Genomic DNA, 19414 nt, shown 5'->3' with positions numbered 1-19414 from the left:
ATTTATTTTAAATGTTTTCCTTAATCTTGTACTGGCAGCTGTTATAGCTGTGTTTGTTTGTTTGTAAAGCAGATATGTATATTTTAATATGTATTTGAATAAGGTTACATTTGATAGTATTATAGATGTCTAACCTTTTCAAACATGTATATAAAACAATTATTAATGCTGACTTGGAACTTGAAGGTACATTTTTGTAAATCCCGTTATCCTTTTTTGTTCTCCCATATCCATTTTGGAGCTAGGGTCTGGGTTACTCATTATTCATATAAATACACAGAGGGATGCAGACCTATTGTGTAATTAGGTACAAGATGGAAAAGTATCTCACGGGCTGGCATTACATCAATGTAGGAATTTTAACTGAAGATCTTTTGAGTGTTTTTCCTGCTTTTCCTGCAGGGTGTTGAAGTAATGTCGTATACAAGGCTTTAACCTACTTATTTTTTGTTCATGTGTTTCAAGATTCCAAACAGAATGGAGACGCAAGTGCTGTTCTGTCAGACCAAGAATATGAAGGACTTAGCCAGACTTTACCACATGATGAGAAGAGGCCTATGAGAAGATCCAGCAGCAGGGATAAGAGCAGGAAGGGTGCATCCTGCTTCTTACTAGGTGCTGCAGATTTCCCTTGCACAGCAGATGGTGGCATTAGAAAAGGTATGTGCAAGATACAGATGCATTTATTCACCACTGCATGCTTAAGTCTAGGAAGGAAACCCAAAGGAGTAAAATGTAGACATGTAAGCCGGTGATACTATTTTGTTAATCGTTTTTTATCAGAAAAGATATGTTTTTTGGTTTTGCTTACATAGCATTTTATAGTACAGTTTGTGTCATGCGGCACAGAATCCAAAACCCAGTGCTAAAAGATGTCCTCCTTCCTTTCTTATAATGTACATATGGTGTGGCTCAGATCCGTGGAACAAGTTTGGACAAACTATCTGGAAGGGGTTAAGTAGCACCTCCTTATGCACATTCTGCATTTAGTCACTTTACTGCATGAAAGCAAGATAATGGGTCCTATAATCTTATATTTGCATTATGTGGACTGCAGCCCCAGTAACTTAGCTGTGATTGGTATATCAGTAGTCCACAGAATAGTCACATGACTCAAAGGCCTCAATAAGGAACTGCTCACTGGTGGCAAAAAATATAAGGGATACAGCTAGCAGACCAAGTAGACCCGAGAGATGGCTATAATATGATCACAGCTCATGTGTGAGTCAGCAGTCTGAGGAATTTAGTACATTCTTGGAAAACGATAGTGAGGTTATCCAGTATTTGTGCTAATAAAGAAGCTTTCTCATTTAGTATGATTTCAATGATTTTAATGATTTTGAGTTTGTGTCTAAGGACATAATAGTTTTCAGTACCTGCCAGCCTTACATACCATGTGAAACCAGCCTACCTGCCTTCCAACAGATAGATTGTACCTGTTATCCCATGAGAAATACTGAGTAGGAAGTTTGCAATTCTCAAATATTTTTGGAAGATCTAAATAAATTAGATCACAAAAATGGTCCAGTAAAAAGATCAAATGAAGGCAGTCTACCATAAATACAAAATAAGCAAAATCTATTTGTCTTTTTTACTTTTTGCACATATATCTGTACCATAACTGTAAGATGATGTAAAGAGCAACTCATTTCAATGCATAATATATGTATCTTCAGCATCCTCCACTACTGTGTACCAAAAAAACTTCTATTCACTTCTCCCTACTTATATAAGCCTTCTTAAGAGTAAAAACTCTGAAAATGTATAGCCTGTATATAAAAACTGCAACAGATAACTTGAACAACATTAGGAGCAGATGAGATGTTTATATCATCACTGTTGTACTAGTATTCATTGTATCTGGAAACTTTTTAATTTAATCCCCTTTACCATAGAAATTACCTATGCAAGCAACGGCCCTTTTATCACTGGCAGGTGAGAAGATAAACAAACTGGGCAGAAAAAGAATCTGATAAGAAAAAGTGTCAGGGCAAGCAAAAGGATAAATTAGGGAGGCCTTCTGAAAACATCCCCAAAATGCATTCTGAATGACTGTGATGTCTGTGAAGATACCATTCATCTTCCTTTTGCCATGTTTCCTCTTAAATCTCATTCACTAGGGACTGATTAACACTTGTAGGGAAAAATTGGGAAAGATCTCATCAAAGTAGTTCTGCATATGATCTGTCTGGAGATATTCTTTCCGTTCAGGGGAATGTTTCCTCCTAACAAAGGATTAGGATAAGTTGGCCTTACCCCTTATTATTCATCTTCTAGCCATGGGGTCATATAAAGGGCACCTCTGGTAGAGCAATGGAAAGGGTTTTATTCTGGACTGTTCCTGTATCCCCCATAAGAATGACCCATGGAAGCTTTTACAAGACCTTTTAAAAATGAATCACTTTTCAGTGGTGAAAATGAAAGATTTTATACTGCCTAGGGCCTCTACCATCTTTCTAGAAAGAACAATCGTGTCCTCTTCCCCAGGAAAACTGCACAGACAAGTCACCAGGCAAATAGTTTTGACTGTCTGAGTACATTTTGCTCTGCTCTAAATGAAAAAACATGGGATAACTTTGAAGGGGCAAGCTAGAGCGCCTTCTCTCAGAATAACTGCCATTTCAGCAACCTTTTTCATGAATGACTCTATCCAAAGCATTTGTGAGGCTGCTATGTGGTCTTCTGTTCACCACTTTTCTAAATGATATAAGCTTGACACCCAGTTCTGAAGAGGAACAGGCTCTTTGGCATCAACCTTCATTAGGGTCTATCAATGATCATTTGAATCCTGGTGAAGGCAGGATTAGAAGGGCATTGGTTTTCTTTTACCACTGGCATCTCTTCCCCCCTCCATGGCATTGCTTTGGAATTAATCCATATTTAATGAATACTACTGCTACAGTGACCCAGATGGAGAATATTAGTACAGCTGTGTTAGTATGCTGACCATAACAGTAGTCACTGCTTTATACCCCACCTGTTTACTGCAGTATTAACATATTTTGTTTTTAGTTCCATCCCACACCTCCATATCTTTGAAGTTCTAAGCATTAATCATGTGATCTGTTATCTATTGAGCAAACCCACTAACACTCCTTCAAATGCTCAGCGATCAACATCTACTAATGTACAGGTATCTTTTATACTGTAATAGTTGCCTTCATTTCTATGAATGAAATTCAATTAGCAAATGAATGTGTAGGATATATTACTTAATGTCTGTTCATGTATAGTACTGAATGTCTGTTTAAAAATGTTTCTAATACGTTGGAGCTTTACATCCTGGGCCTCCGCTGAAAAGCGTTTTTTGTCTAAATCCAGATGAACAAACTGAGTAAACAAAAGCAAAATAAAATAACTTGTTCAAGATCAGTGTTGTAATACTACATCATATCTAACTTCTTCCAAGCCTTTTATCCCCTTAGCCTCTTGTCACTGATTTAGTTACTGAGATGGAAGAAAGAGTTGTCTTATCTCCCAGCATTATACTAGTCTTGCAAATGCAGACAACCAAATCTCTGTCTCCTCGTTCAGTTCTCCAAATAGACAGCAAGGAACCATGTTTTTCCGCCTGTAATCCCTATCTTAAATTTTGTACAGGCTGCAGCCATGACTCCACATACATATGGTTATTTCTGTTATCTTTCTTGCCCTATTTTGGGGGCAAAGAGAAAACCAAAAGGGGGCCATTCACTGGCACAGCCCAATGGCACAAAGGAAAGGCATCCATCTGTGCTATTAGCAATCAGAGTACTAGAAAAGGTTTGGGCAGTGGTCAGGTAGAAATAGGATGAATCAGCCAGTGATAAGTTTTCCTACCATAAGGAAGAGCTTGGACAGAAACACTATTTGTAGAACCTTTTGTGGTGACCAGGGGCATTTAGGGAAGTGTTTATATGTGCATGTATAGGCAAAAGCCTTGCATGTCAGCAAATTTTGTTGTGGGAGTGATGGACATGCTAGTACCACTGCAGGCTACTCCTATTGATAGTGACTCTGGCCAAGCACTGCCAAAATTGATAGCTCCTGGCATCTGGTTTAGGGCACCCTGCTGAGTCTGTTAGCTCCTCACCTTTCACCTGTAGGATTTTTGTCATAAGGCCAACTCCCCAATGGGTGAGAGGCCCACTGAGTGAAGGTACAAATCTAGGATTGCCCAGTGCAGCTATTGACATATCCAGGGATAATAAAGAGGTTTAGCAGGTAGAAATACTAGCAGCAGGCCATAGGAGGGGGGCAAAGATGTCCATATCTTCAAAGATAAAAAAGAACCAATAATGGTACTAAAGAAAAAGTCAGTTAAAATGATTACTTTCTAAACAGGAAGATCTTGCTATGGAAATTATGGCATTACTTGTTGGAAAACCACATAACAAATATTTCTAGTCAGCCTTAATGGTATCATTGAGCCACCCAGTGCATATGTCTATATATATATATATATATATATATATATATATATATATATATATATATATATATATGGGTCCAGTATATAATTTTGAAATACAGCTCGGAGATGTTGAATTAGCACTTCTGGTGGTGCAGTGTGTGAGTGGATGGGTGGAAGTTTAGGTAAGTATGTATGTGTAAGTGTGTTGGTTAGGGGCTTTAGTGTGTGTCAGTGTGTGTTGTGACTGTGATGTGTGTGTGTGAGGGACTGTAAAATGTGTGGGTGTGAGTTTCCTTTGTGTGTCTGTTTGTGCGATCTCGGTGTTAGTATATTTAAGTAGGGAGGTGTGCTTATCTGTACTGTAGGATTATATGTTTAATTGTGGGGGGAAGTTGTGTGTATGTGTATGTGTGTGCTGTATGTGTAGTGTACGTTTGGGATTTTAAATTTCGCGGTTATGGGGTTTTGGAATTTAGTGTTTTCGGCTATGTAATTTCGAAATGCTGAAATTCGGGATTTCAGTATTTTGTGATTATATAGTGGACCCAGATATATATATATATATATATATATATATATATATATATATATATATATATGGATTCACTTTAGAAGCTCGAATTCCCTAAATCCCGAACTTTATATGATTGAGACCAAATGATCGATTTTGGAAACTCGAACTTCTAAAATGAAACCCAAAAAAAAAAAAAAAAGTCAACCATTGCTTTTGCAGGGGGGCTTCGCCCCCCCTGTGCCCCCCACACCCCCCCTACTTAAATATACCAACTCCGAGATCGCGCTACAGTGGGGAAAAGGGAAATCTCCCATATTGCGCTGTATGCGGAAGCGCAAAACGGGAGATTTCCCACTTCCTGTCAACACCGCAAATAAGATAAAAACATTACGTACACACAGATCGTACAAGAAGCCTTGCCTCTGTGTGCACATAATGTTTTAAGGTAAGTAAAGTGTTATTTTTTAAAACTTTACATATTCGATTTACTGAAATGTCGATCATATGGTCTCGACCAAATGACATTCGAGATTTCAGTAATTCGATTATGTAAAGTGCTTCCATATATATATATATATATATATATATATATATATATATATATATATATATATGGGTCTACTTCATATGATCGACAGCTCATTTGATTGACAAACTTTTCAAAGAGACCAAAACTCCTAAAGCTCAAAAAACTCATTTGATCGAAACTCTTAACACTGATACATGAAATTCAAAGCATTATCCCCTTTCCCCCACTGTAGCGCGATCCTGGAGTTAGAATATTTAGATAGGGGTGTGAGGGGGGCACAGCCCTCCACATACATCATACATTTCAAACTACATATGGATACTTATAACAGAAATGACTAACTGTTTGCAGACAACAATATTTATCTAAATAATGTGGGGGTCTCCGCCCCCCCCCCAACTATTTATTTTAACTCCAGGATCTCACTACAGTGGGGGAAAGGGCATAATGCTTTGAATTTCATGTGTCAGTGTTATGAGTTTCGATCAAATGAGTTTTCGGTGTTTCAAGCTTTCAGTGTTTTGATGTCGGTGAAATGTGTGCCGATCATATGAAGTAGACCCATATATATATGTGTGTGTATATATATATATATATATATATATATATATATATATATATATGTGTGCATGTGTGTATGTGTGTGTTTTTGTTTTTAACTTCTCTCCTGCTAAATATTGTTATGGCATTCAGCACAGATGTAGTTTACTATGAACAGGAGACATGCATGTTGCTCAGCTCAGTTATGTAGGCAGCAAAATTAATAGTGAAGTAACATAATTGTTGTCTATGTCAAATGATGGCTTGCAATAGGATGGACTTGCAGCAAGAGATTAAAACTTTGGGCGATCTGTTGAAACACGTTCATACAAACACTCTCCAAACGTTTGTAGTCATTTAAAATGGGCCATCCACTGTTGTAGTCCACTCTGCTTTCCTGCAAATATGGACTAACTGGCTCACTTCAGTATCAGTCTGCCCTTAGCAAATATTTATTAACCAGGAAAAAATTTTCCCCCTAATAAAATAACAGCTCCATCAAGTGAGAATCTGTGAATTTGTGAGCAGACTAATAGTCCTTGTGCAAGTCAGGCATCTCAATATATGGGAAGATAAACAGACAGTAAGGCAACGCATGCACAGCAAACCAAACAAACCATAAATCAGTAATATCAAGTCATTGTGTATTTAAAAGCAGTCAATATTGTGTTCATCCATAAGGCAATAACATTTCTAACAAACACACATTGGTGTTGCATTCTCCATTTAGAATATGATTTGAAGTTCAGTGTCTGGCTTTACTAAGCGTCAAAATTAATATCTCTTGTAGGTAAGAATTTGTAGCATTGGATCAATATAAGAAATATTTATTGTACATAAATACAGATGTTTTTCCAACCTCTTAGTGCAAGAATCTGAGAAAAAAAAAAAACAATGAATGACAAAGACAGATTTTAAATTCTGGTCCTATGTATTTAGAACTTTGCTAAAACAACAGGTTTTGCATTAGCATACATCTTCTGAAGTATATTAAATCTGAAATTCAAATGATGGCAGTCCTCAGTGATTTTTCCAGAAATACACACATTTCATGAGTAACAGATCAGAAATATGAAGTTAATTGATGGGCATTCTACAAAATCTTGGACAGTGAACAGCTGTGCCCACAAACCTTCTGTAACAAATGTTGAATGTACAATGATGATTAATGTTCTGTTTACCAGCTGCCTCGTGGTCTCATTTTAGAGTGTATGCCTCTTTAACTGTGTGCTGCAGTTCAGCTTAAATGCAAGCCAACATTGGATGTAGATAGTATTAATGTACTGATAATCAGTACAAGTTCTGTCTTTTTATTTTGTGGTTGGACACTTTGCATAGTGGAATTAATGCAATATAGTTTTACAGTCATACTTCTTCAAAAATATGACTTAACAAAACTGGCCAAAGAAAACGACTTCCAATTCACTTCCTAGAAAATACTGAATATTTCAGTAGCAAGTAGCATGGAAAATGTATATGAATCTGTTACAGTATATTCTTGTCCCTAGCATTCCTGTCCTATTTGCTATTTGAGCTAAATTTTCTTCACAACAAATAAATGTATCCATGGATGACAACATACCAACATTTTGGCTCCTGCCATGCCTGACCCTCTAAGTATATCCTATGTCAGTGCTAGTACCTGTTAATGTCCATTATACAATTAATCTGCTCTTCCATTTACCTTCATTGCCAGCAGTTGATATTTGACATACATGGTCTTTAGAGTAATTCATGGTCTGAAATAATTCCATTCTGTTTATCCTTTCAAGTACCAGGTATCTCACTCACTCCCCTTAATCTTCATACCACTAGTGAACTCTTCAGAATCCTCATGTCTGAAAAGTGGAATGCCATACCTTTACACTTTTGATCTAGCTCTCTCCTGACCTTAACTTAGTCCTTAAAATTCATCTCTTTACTGTATCTGCTTAATCCTTCCATATCTACTTACTGTAAGTCCATAACCAGCATAATCTCTGACACTGTACCTAATCTGAAGCAGTTCACAGCCAGGAACCACTTTGTCAGTACAGAAAACGTGCTGGTTCATACATGCAGTAAGCAGTGACTGACCTGCAGTACACATGTACAACCACTTTCTATAGGGACATGCAGGCTTCCTATCACCGAGTTATATACACACACAACATTATCCTATTTGTATTTTAGGCCTACTAAATTTAATCAGTAAAAATGGTAGTGTCCACAGTATGGAGGAAGTAGCTTTTATAGTTCTAGGCAAGAGATAGCCCTACTCATGCAAGAGTTCAGAAACACTTGTATTAATAACACTTGTCAGTAGGTAGGACACAGAGGTATTTTTCTAACCATCTGCGTTATGTTGTAATTGTGGCACTGATTCCTGACCTACTAAAACAGACTCACTATTCAGTATACTTGGTACTCAGTATATTGTGTAAGAGTCAGGGAATTGAAGGATTGAAAACTTGATTTATGCTCCTTAGCCAAGAAAACAATACAGCCACTGTATCAATTTGTAGAATCTGAATTTACTCCATCTTAAGTGTCAGTGTCTATAACTGAAGCCAGTTTAAATCTAAATTGGTTAGTGTGTCTCCTGTAAGAAATCCCTGAATCAGTCTCTTGTATGAAACTGAACTATCCATGACAACTGAAACACACTTTGTAGTGCCCCAACTCCCAGCGATACCCCTTACAGACAACACATCTGGTCATGTATACTTTTCATGCTTGAAGTGTTGAAGGTAGTATTTCTTGCAAATATGCCCATTAAGTCCAAGTATAATCAAGTATAATTTGATTTCAATATCTCTATGATTAAGAACTCTTCTGCAAAAATTTGTCCTGCAGTACAACTTGGAACTATGTTGCTTGGTAACAGAAAAACTGAAATATTGTTCTCCTTTTTCCACCCAGTATTTGATAACATTTTCCCCATATCTGGGAACTAGTAGAATAAATATTCCATTCTGTTTAACAAAAGTATAGAATACTTTTGACACACTGGATTCCATTTTTTTTTTTTGTGACGGTATGTATAAGTAAGCCCAAAGCAAAGAAAAGTCTTTCTAGATGACAAGTGGAAGTTTCAGATGTGACTTCAGGCATAAAACACACCACAATCTATTCTCATTATCAATCCATCTATATCATAAACATGTTATTTATTAAAAGGTCCAGCAAAATCAAATAGAAACTTTCCAGCACCCACATGTGCAGTTGCAGTGGTGCTTTGTCTTGGCATCTCTTGCTTTTTTTCCTGGTACACAACCTTTGCTAATAGCCTCCTCAGTTTCATCTTCAAACGTAAGTGCTCAGATAGACTTTATAGCTAGCATTGTACCAGGATGACATTTACGGAGTTCTTCCATTGCAGCTTTTCTCAGCTTATAGGAAGGTGCAACTCAAGTGCCCCACAAGACCTTTTATCTTCATTGACATGACCTTTGGAAACACTACACTGCATTTGATCATCATAACTGACAGTGCCTAGTGTCCATCTCTGAATTATTCCTGTTATGCTAACTATCATTGTAAGCAAATTGTTATGCTTACCCAATAATGATATAAACTCCTGTGCCCAGTGGTCCACTCAAATTTTCTACCCAAAGGCACTGGCAGACTTTTATTCAAATGATTACAGAAAGTTATACCTTCTCAATCTGAGAATACTTTTTCTAAGCATGGAAAAAGTAAGTGTTGCATAAACAACTGTTCTTTCATCTTTCTTAAGTCAAGATAGGCTGAAATTATGTCCTTATGTCATATGCTCAGACTGAGGCATGGCAGGAAATGGATACTGGGGAGTCTGATTCACAGTATGTATGTCATAGGCTCAGACTGAGGCATGATGGGAAATGAATATGGGGGAGTCTGGTTCACAGTATGTATGTCATAGGCTCAGACTGAGGCATGACAGGAAATGGATACTGGGGAGTCTGATTCACAGTATGTATGTCATAGGCTCAGACTGAGGCATGACAGGAAATGGATACTGGGGAGTCTGATTCACAGTATGTATGTCATAGGCTCAGACTGAGACATGACAGGAAATGGATACTGGGGAGTCTGATTCACAGTATGTATGTCATAGGCTCAGACTGAGGCATGATGGGAAAAGGATACTGGGGAGTCTGATTCACAGTATGTATGTCATAGGCTCAGACTGAGGCATGATGGGAAATGGATACTGGTGAGTCTGATTCACAGTATGTATGTCATAGGCTCAGACTGAGGCATGATGGGAAATGGATACTGGGGAATCTGGTCCATGGTGTGCCAACTCCTCATTGCATGTCAGCATTTCTAAAGCACTCTGCTCATGTCAGTCCCACTGTCAACACATTTTCTTTTAGTTACTTACACAACAGTGCCAAACTTGTACTTTGTTTAGGAATGAATTTCTTATAATATTCAAGCCAAGAAATGCCCAGAGTGTTTTCAAACATATGGGGGGTCATCTCATGCATGGATTCTAAATTCTTTGTGGAAAGTCATATCCCTTTTTTACATTGAACATGCCAGAGATATTCAGTGTGCAATTTTCCATTCTCATAGAACTGATATTTTGACAAAGTAGCCTTGCAGTTGCTGTAATACCTTATAAAATCAGTGAGCTGCTCCCTGTTTACTCCAAAAATCAGTAAAATTTAAGTCCTGAGTATGTTTTCTATTGTTCCTTAAACATAGGATGTGTCAAGTTAATACTGAATGCCAGGAGCAAGCCACTGTGCATTCTGGATGTTACATATCATCAAATAACCCTTTTTGATAAGCAGCTAAGTCTATTTTAGAAATCATTCTTTTGCCACCAAGCTTAGCCATTACAAGGAAGTAACATACTTCAGTAATTGCTGCCTGCATAACATTTCAGTTTATATTCACCACAGATACATATGGGATTTTTTTTAATATGATGAATCATAGCTGCCCATTTGCTATACTTTATTACACTAATACCTTCCTTGACAAGGTTTCCAAGCTCTTTGTTCACTATTTCCTTCAGGGTTAAAGGAAGATCTCTACTGCAGGGGTTTTTAACAGGTGTGCCGCAAGATTTTTTAAAAAGATAGGTCGCCTTTTAAAGCTTAAGGATTACTTCACTCACCATCTGCTGCTGCCACGGAACATGTCCACAGATCTAATAAAAAAATAATTTACAGTCTTATTCAGATATGACACAGATACAAGTAACTCTGTATGAATTGCATTTGTTTATTAGTGGGTGCCGTTACAGTAACGCTGCTTGGAAACTTTGGTCTTCTATATGGCACTTTGGTCTAGTAGTGACTTGCGAGATTAGGTTTTCTGCTGGCAACCACTTGTCCAAAGGCCTGTAAAATGAACTGGAGTTGTACTCTTTCCACCACCTTCTGGATTGTTTACTAGGGACATTTGTCACTTCCATGAACTAACATAAATTCGTTTGCAGTTTGAGTTGTTTGTGTTTATTGAACTTTCTTTGAATAATTTGTCTTTGGTTTTCTAAATAGTTATACTTGACTGTGCATCTTAAGTGTATTATAACTGCAACTGTCTCTGACTTAGTTCTGCCATTTGTAAATGTATGCTGCTCTACTTGGAAGTATGTGACTAAAGTGAAGGGGAGTGATTGGAAATCATACCTTTCAGCTGTCAAACATTATATCTGATTAAATATTAAATGCAAGTAAAATGGAGGAAAAGATTTTTTTAAAATCAATCAAAATTATACATATTTTTTGTCAGATCAGCAAAAAAATATATATTTTTTGTGTGCTGAAAGATTTTTGTAATTAGTTTATGTGGGCCATGAGATGAAAACAGTTGAAAATTGCTGTCCTACTGTTATAAAACTTTGGTGAAATACCCTGTCTTAACAAAATTACATCCCTAACACTATAGTATTCCAAATACCCTGTCTTAACAAAATGACATCTCTAACACTATTCCAAGCTCCTCATCAAAACTTTAACATGCCAAATCAACATTTTTTTGTATTGATTTAAACTCAAGATTCATAGTTTGGCCCAGAATGCTAATTTCCGCAGACAGTTTTTGCTACACAAAATTAGTCTTTTTTGATAGACCCCTCTGCATGCCTCCATCATCTCTTGTGAACTATGAAGGCCATCATTTTTTCTTGGGGGTAACAATGATCACTAGCCTGTTTGTTCCTCTGTGAGGCAAGAGCTATGGGGCCATCATCCAGGCAGACATTTGGGTCTTTCTTCGCATGAGGAGCTCCTAACACCCTTTGAAAGCTTTAGAGAGATAATAGTGATCCCAGTCCTTGGTAGAGGAGCATACAAGCTTCCCTGTGTAACTGCCCCTGACCTAAGTGAGTATGTTGCAGCAGCATGTTCCTCTGGTTTAAACTCCCTGGACTATACCACCCAGAGCGGTCATGGAGTATCACACATGGACTGAGCCAAGCTACCTGCCACTTCCCAGGATGGGTGAGCTGTCTGCATCTCATGCCTATACTTCTGCACTGCTCTTTCCAACTCCCATGCCCGCTAATCTAACATGGGTCATCTGAGTCACAATTAGGGCTTTATTCCCCTGCACCACATGAGCGGGGCTCAGTCCTTTATCACAACTAAAATCAAATATTATCTTTCCTTTTCATAGTAAACTGTAACCATTATTTTACTCAGCACAAATTCTCACTTCTATATGTTTCAAGTTTCATTGTAGTACTCCATAAACATTGCTTAGTAGATAGTGGAGGGTGCTCAGAAAAGCTAACTCTGTAGAAATAATAGTGCTTTGCTGTTGTTCTCTAATGGCATTATTGAACTAATTAGTGAATCAGAGACCTGCAAAAGTCACAAGGAGGAAAATGTTCATTTGCATATCTCTGAAATTAATACACGGTTGAGGCAGACCTGCATTTGTATTGTGCTATGCCTACCTGCCCAAAAATTCCACAGATATTCCAAAACATATACACTCACAGATACACCTGGAAAGTCATCCCTGCCTCCAATCCAGCCACAATCATACCACACATGCATGTGCTCACACAGACACAGCCTCACAGAACCATCCACCTACTGTTGGTCAGCAGTAGTGGTACACTGCAAAAAAGCATGGCTTGTCCTAGTCATCTACTTGAAATCATGCTGCCATGCTGCGGTGGTCAGCAGTAGTTGTCCACTACAAAACAGCATGACTTGTCCTAGTCATCTACTCTGAATCATGCTGCCATGCTGCATTCGTCAGCAGTAGTTTTACACTTCAAAACAGCATGACTTGTCCTAGTCATCTACTCTGAATCATGCTGCCATGCTGCGTTGATCAGCAGTAGTTGTACACTACAAAACAGCATGACTTGTCCTAGTTATCTACTCTGAATCATGCTGCCATGCTGCGTTGTTCAGCAGTAGTTGTACTTTACAAAACAGCATTACTTGTCCTAGTCATCTACTCTGAATCATGCTGCCATGCTGCATTGGTCAGCTGTAGTTGTACACTACAAAACAGCATGACTTGTCCTAGTCATCTACTCTGAATCATGCTGCAATGCTGCGTTCATCAGCAGTAGTTGTACACTACAAAACAGCATGACTTGTCCTAGTCATCTACTCTGAATCGTGCTGCCATGCTGCATTGGTCAGCTGTAGTTGTACACTACAAAACAGCATGACTTGTCCTAGTCATCTACTCTGAATCATGCTGCAATGCTGCGTTCATCAGCAGTAGTTGTACACTACAAAACAGCATGACTTGTCCTAGTCATCTACTCTGAATTGTGCTGCCATGCTGCATTCGTCAGCAGTAGTTGTACACTACAAAACAGCATGACTTGTCCTAGTCATCTACTTTGAATCGTGCTGCCATGCTGCGTTGGTCAGCAGTAGGCGTACATTACAAAACAGCATGACTTGTCCTAGTCATCTACTCTGAATCATGCTGCCATGCTGCGTTGGTCAGCAGTAGTTGTACACTACAAAACAGCATGACTTGTCTTAGTCATCTACTCTGAATCGCGCTGCCATGCTGCGTTTATCAGCAGTAGTACACTACAAAACAGCATGAGTTGTCCTAGTCATCTACTCTGAATCGTGCTGCCATGCTGCGTTTATCAGCAGTAGTTGTTCACTACAAAACAGCATGACTTGTCCTAGTCATCTACTCTGAATCGTGCTGCCATGCTGCGTTGGTCAGCAGTAGTTGTACGTTACAAAACAGCATGACTTGTCCTAGTCATCTACTCTGAATCGTGCTGCCATGCTGCTTCAGTTTGGAGCATAACCCTAGGTCAGAGCATAAGACTTACTACCATTAGACACACCCACAGCTGCATTTTTTTGTGGTGTTACTCAGCAGACTTTTGTCTTTCTACTTGTCACATCACACCACTATTGCCCTATACTGGTCTTTGGAATTCTCCCTCATAAATCACTAAACAAACCTATCAGAGGATTGCACAGTGCACTATGTTTTTCTAAATTCCCCCAAAGTGTCAAAAATCTCTGCAGGTATAAAATATACTAATGTCTCTGCATATATTCCTTTTCCCACTTCTTATCATGTATATTAAATGCAGACATTTTTTTTTGCAACTACCAAAAAGCTTTCGAAATGTTTGTGGTTCAATATGACTTTTATATACTTATCTTTCAAAATAGTCAGTATTCTTGCAATGTGAATTATTTTATGCTTTCCTTTTTAACACACTACACTGTAACATACACATCTTATATGCTGAAGTTTTCCTTACCTGCAGCACTTGGTGTCTTTTTAAAATGCAGATTTGTAAAACCTGGTTTTAGTCTTACAACACAAATTTCGTAGGTTTGACCTGTGCTTTGACCATGTTCAGCACCAGCCTGTACCACCTATGCAAGGAAATGTAAAACACCTTAAACTAAGGTCAAGTCAGAAATTAGCTTCCCCATTTCAACAGCAAACTTCATCAATTTCTCATTAAGCATTGGATTGCAATTATAAAAATCCTTTTCTGCAGTTACATGTAATTAATGCTCAAAATGATGCTTTGACATTTTAATGATGTGTTTGGGAATGCATTATCTTTATTTCCCATCCATTTTCTTAGTCATCTTAATCTCACTGTTATTGTTTTCTCAGCCCACAGTTCCACCCTCTCCCGATACTTCCTCCCACCACCCTCTCCTTCCCCAGGTTTCTCCATATTCCCCCCTTTTTTCTTTCCATTGTAGCTTGCTTCTTTGCTTTGGAAATGCACTTCCTGTACATACTGTAAATGTTTAATGCTTTAAATGTTTCAAGATCACTAGTTTTACTAAGGTCTAAACATTGTACTACATCATCTAGTGTGTTACTACTATCCTGATATGAACTCAATGTTTTTGTTATTTCTACCAATGGTTACTATGTTTATCAGTGTATAATAGTGTTTTCCTCTGAGTAACCTGTAATATTTTATTTTTGACTATTATGTCATCCATTGTTGAGTATTGTCTTGTCTGTACTTTTGTTCTCCCAGTCTTGGACTGAAGATGTTCCAGCTGGATCAGTGCTTTACTGCAGTATTACTCTTTTTTTTTTTTTTTTACTCTGTATAACTCAGTGGTATGTTTGGTGTAATGATTAAGGTCATCACCTTTTATGCATAAGGTACAGGGTTTGATTCTGACCTCAGGCCATTTGTTAGATAGAAAATAGCTCTTCAGGGCAGTTAGCCTTTGTATGAACCTATGAATCTATTACTTCAAAGGTTCCACATGGATCAAGCTCACTTACTTCATTAAAAACAAATAGCTTTTCATCAGGATTCAGGCATTAGCTAGTAGTAAAAGTGTGGAAACCTGCCCAACCTACAAGATTGGAGATTATCAAATGGATAGTACTGAGAGAAAAACAGCCACTTTATAATAATTTAAGTTGACTGTCAGTATCACGTCATGAATTATTGACTCACAGTACAACCATCTAATTGCTATTGCAGCACTAAGTAGGTCTCAGGTACACTGCCTGCCATTGCAAATGCTTGGTCTTAAGCAGCTCAGTTTAGCAGGAACAGTAGTAAAATTATAATAGTAATGCTATTTGATAATAGTTTTATTAATTTAGCCCTCCAAATCGTACTAATCTATTTCAGTTCTCCAGCATGCTTTATTTTTTGCATTTTTACAATGTTTTATACCACCTACTTAACTGTTCTGTACATCCTGTGATTATTATATTCCTCTCTGAGTAATGATGACTCAGTGGTACATTCTCCACAATAAAGTAAATTGCTGCATCATATTACCACAGCTAATAAAAATCTGCAGCACGGCTGAAAGCCTGAACCACAAAACACTCTAGCTATGAGCTAACAATGCAGTTATAAATGCAGAATTGAGATACACAGAATAAATGCTACTAGGAAACAACTAGAAATTTGGTCACTAGTAAAACAACTGGGATGCAACTAATATAAGGCACTTATTCTTCATGATATTCTATCCACTGAAGGAACAAACAGTAGCTATTTTCTGTTTTTCAAATACAGCCAAAACCATAGATCCAGATGTCTTGTGAGAGTTAAATTCACAGGGTGACTGCATCTTTGCAAGCTGTCACATGATAAATAGCATGTCTCCAAGGGGCATGTTTTTCATTGGCCCTGTGGAGGTACACATACCTTCCATGCTTTTAGCCCTTTCATCCTTAGAAATAATAGTGTGCGCACTCACAGTATAAAGTAGCAGCTGCTCTGTCTGAATCAGAAGGTGTGAACTGAACAGGCAAGGCATGTTTTTATAAGCAGACACTGTTGTCATTTTCCCTCATCTCACAGGGCAGCTGCATTGTTTCTCTCAAAAAGAAAAGAAAAGAAAAAAAAAAGCTGGATTTAAAGGTGACAATTAAAACAGGGCTGTATTCATGATAATTACAGACACAAAACAATGAGCAAATGCTTTTGTACTGATAGAAGACAATTAAGTGATATAAAATTATTAAATTACAAATATCCATACATAACATACAGAAGCATGTAAACATGGTTTATTATCAAAATGTGGAATGGCACTGATGCAAAACTGGGATGGTCAATTGTGTGTTTCCCAGTTTCCGCAATGCTTGTCTGGAAATTTTCAAATCTCCATTAGCGAATGGTAGTGTGCATTCCCTAATATGAGAATACCAAATCAGCTCCATTATAACCAGCTCATAGTTATTCATAAAAACCTCTACCAACCTACCAGTACTCCCATTCTGACTAATATTATTACCCCCTACAGCAACCTAGCATCCCTCCGCTCATCCAACAGAATGCTAGTACAAGCTACCAAAGCCAACAACTCAGCCGGAGAATCGTTATTCTCCAACTCTGCTGAAAAAAAAATGGAACTCACTTCCTGCTGAATTAACCACTCCATCTTCCTTGCCCCAATTCAAAATATCCCTAAAGATATATATAAACAGGGATTGGCTATGTCCATGTCTAAACCCAGACTAACGCAAAAATAACATAAAAAGGTAAGAAAAACATAGCTATGTCCATGTCTAAACCCGGACTTACCCAAAAAAATAAAAAGACAAAGGTAAGAAAAACACAACTCACAGAGGTGAAATACCCATTAATAACCATCCCCCACCCAGACAACATTCACTTCTCTACAACCATTAGAATTCTATTATCAGGAAGATAACTTGTTATACTACCTATTCTGAGTCTATGCTCTTCTTCCCCTCTACATACTATTCACAATAACTTCCCTTCTTAGCTAACCACCTTTTATCTCAACTATCATCCTTACATTCAACCTGGAAATACTTTTCTTTCTTTTTTACACACTTCAAAGATGTATAATGTTAAATCTGTATATTTATACTATAAACCCACAATGTTTGCTTGATTTAAATGGAACCTTGACTATAAATTGTCAGTGATTTGTTAAATGTTTAGATTTCTATGTAACCACATCTTTAAGTGTCACTTATTTGCAATGTGGAGCTTTTCTCCCCGGGCCTCCGCTGAAAATGGACATGTATCCAGTCGGACTTTCCCAGTTAACAAATGTAAAATAAATAAATAAAATAAAAGATTGTCATTCTGATTGCAGATCACACTACAGTGGGGATCAGAAAATTTACCCTTTTCCTCACTGTAATGCAATCTCAGAGTTGGAATATATAATATGCAGGGGGTGTGTGGGCACACCCCACCACATGGGGGATGCAGGGGGCATGACCCCCCTGCAAAACCATAAAAAAATGTCCTTTATACTTACAATTTCCACAGCAGTTTCACCACAACAGTCTGAGCATTTGACGTCACATCCTCATATTTCAAATAATTTCTAATGCGGCTGTCGAGGTGATGATTGACGACAGTTTGTTAAAGAGATATTACCAAATTCAACAAGAATATTCAACAAAATTATTAAAATTTGTTGTTTATTTCAAAATTTTGATAGTAAGCCTATAAACATCTTTTATTACCCTGTTATAAAAAGATGACCTGCAGTGCTAGATATACAGCAGAATCTGCCCAAGTATTTATGTCAAGAACTGATAAGGGCACAGTCAAATAAAAGGTAGAAGCCATTACCTAGTTCTAGTTACATAATTGTCAGTTTGACTTCCATTACCTCCATTCCTTTAAAATACCTACATTCAGCTATATTGGCTTCTTGTTTATAAAGAAGCAAAGCTGATCGAAACTCGGGATGTAACCGCTTCTTCAAGATCATACCTATTATAAGGGGTTCTACACAAAAACAAAACAAAAAAAGAACAGGTTAACCGAGTGCCTTCTGGTAAGGTGTGAAGTGTGAATAGTGGGACAGAAAGATCTCTGTTTGTGCATCTCTTAATTTATACAACATAACAATTACCTATGGAGACAAAAGAGAGTAGAGAACCTTGAAAGAGCGGTGCAGACAAACAGCATTGCTGTGGTAGGAGTCACAGCAGTGCAGGATTCTAATTTCTTTGAAAGGGGACCTTTAACAAGTAACACACAATGTAGCACTCCATCAGTTACTGCTTCTACGTGGCATGGATTGTGGAAGGGTGCTTTGAAATTTGGGATTCAACATACTTTGTTTCAATGCCTAGCAGAGAGTTTTTGGGCTGTGAACTCCTTGGGGTTGAAGTTCTTTAAGGCTGTAAGCCTAATTTAGGAAATACTCTGCCTGTTTAAAGGAGAAGTAGGGCTCTGCCAGCGAGATTTAACAGTATCATTAACAGTCATCCGAAGTAATCAAGGCTGTTGCAAAATAAAGCAGCAGTGAAATCCTGTTCTGTTCTATCCCCTGAAAATAACAAAAATGTTACTGAATCAGATTCACTCCAGTAATGGAATCAACTGCAGATGAAAACAAGTGGCTAGTGGGAAAAAATTGTGAACATAATATAGGGCAAAAAGTGGCAAATCAACAGGCAGCTAAAGTAAAACGTTATATGAACTAGTCGGACACTCACTGAAGAACGGGGGTAGGATATTGGGGTAACAACAAAAATGTGCTATGTAGAGAACCATCAGTGAGGT

General features: G+C 37.8%; 1 protein-coding gene across 3 annotated transcripts in view; it reads left to right on the top strand.

Moving 5' to 3' along the window:
• Positions 1 to 19414, top strand: part of KCNC4 (potassium voltage-gated channel subfamily C member 4) — a 541475-nt gene that overhangs the window by 428262 nt on the left and 93799 nt on the right. For all 3 annotated transcript variants that reach the window (XM_044076902.1, XM_044076904.1, XM_044076903.1), the window contains exon 4: positions 466 to 660. In XM_044076902.1, coding sequence (XP_043932837.1) covers positions 466 to 660 — 195 coding nt within the window. The remainder of the gene's footprint in view (positions 1 to 465; positions 661 to 19414) is intronic.

Source organism: Protopterus annectens, chromosome 7.part0 (genome assembly GCF_019279795.1).
Source record: "Protopterus annectens isolate FY-2018-M chromosome 7.part0, PAN1.0, whole genome shotgun sequence".
In the NCBI taxonomy this organism is placed as follows: domain Eukaryota; kingdom Metazoa; phylum Chordata; order Ceratodontiformes; family Protopteridae; genus Protopterus; species Protopterus annectens.
The sequence above is the reverse complement of the archived record's forward strand: the minus strand, read 5'-3'. Positions and strand labels throughout refer to the sequence as shown.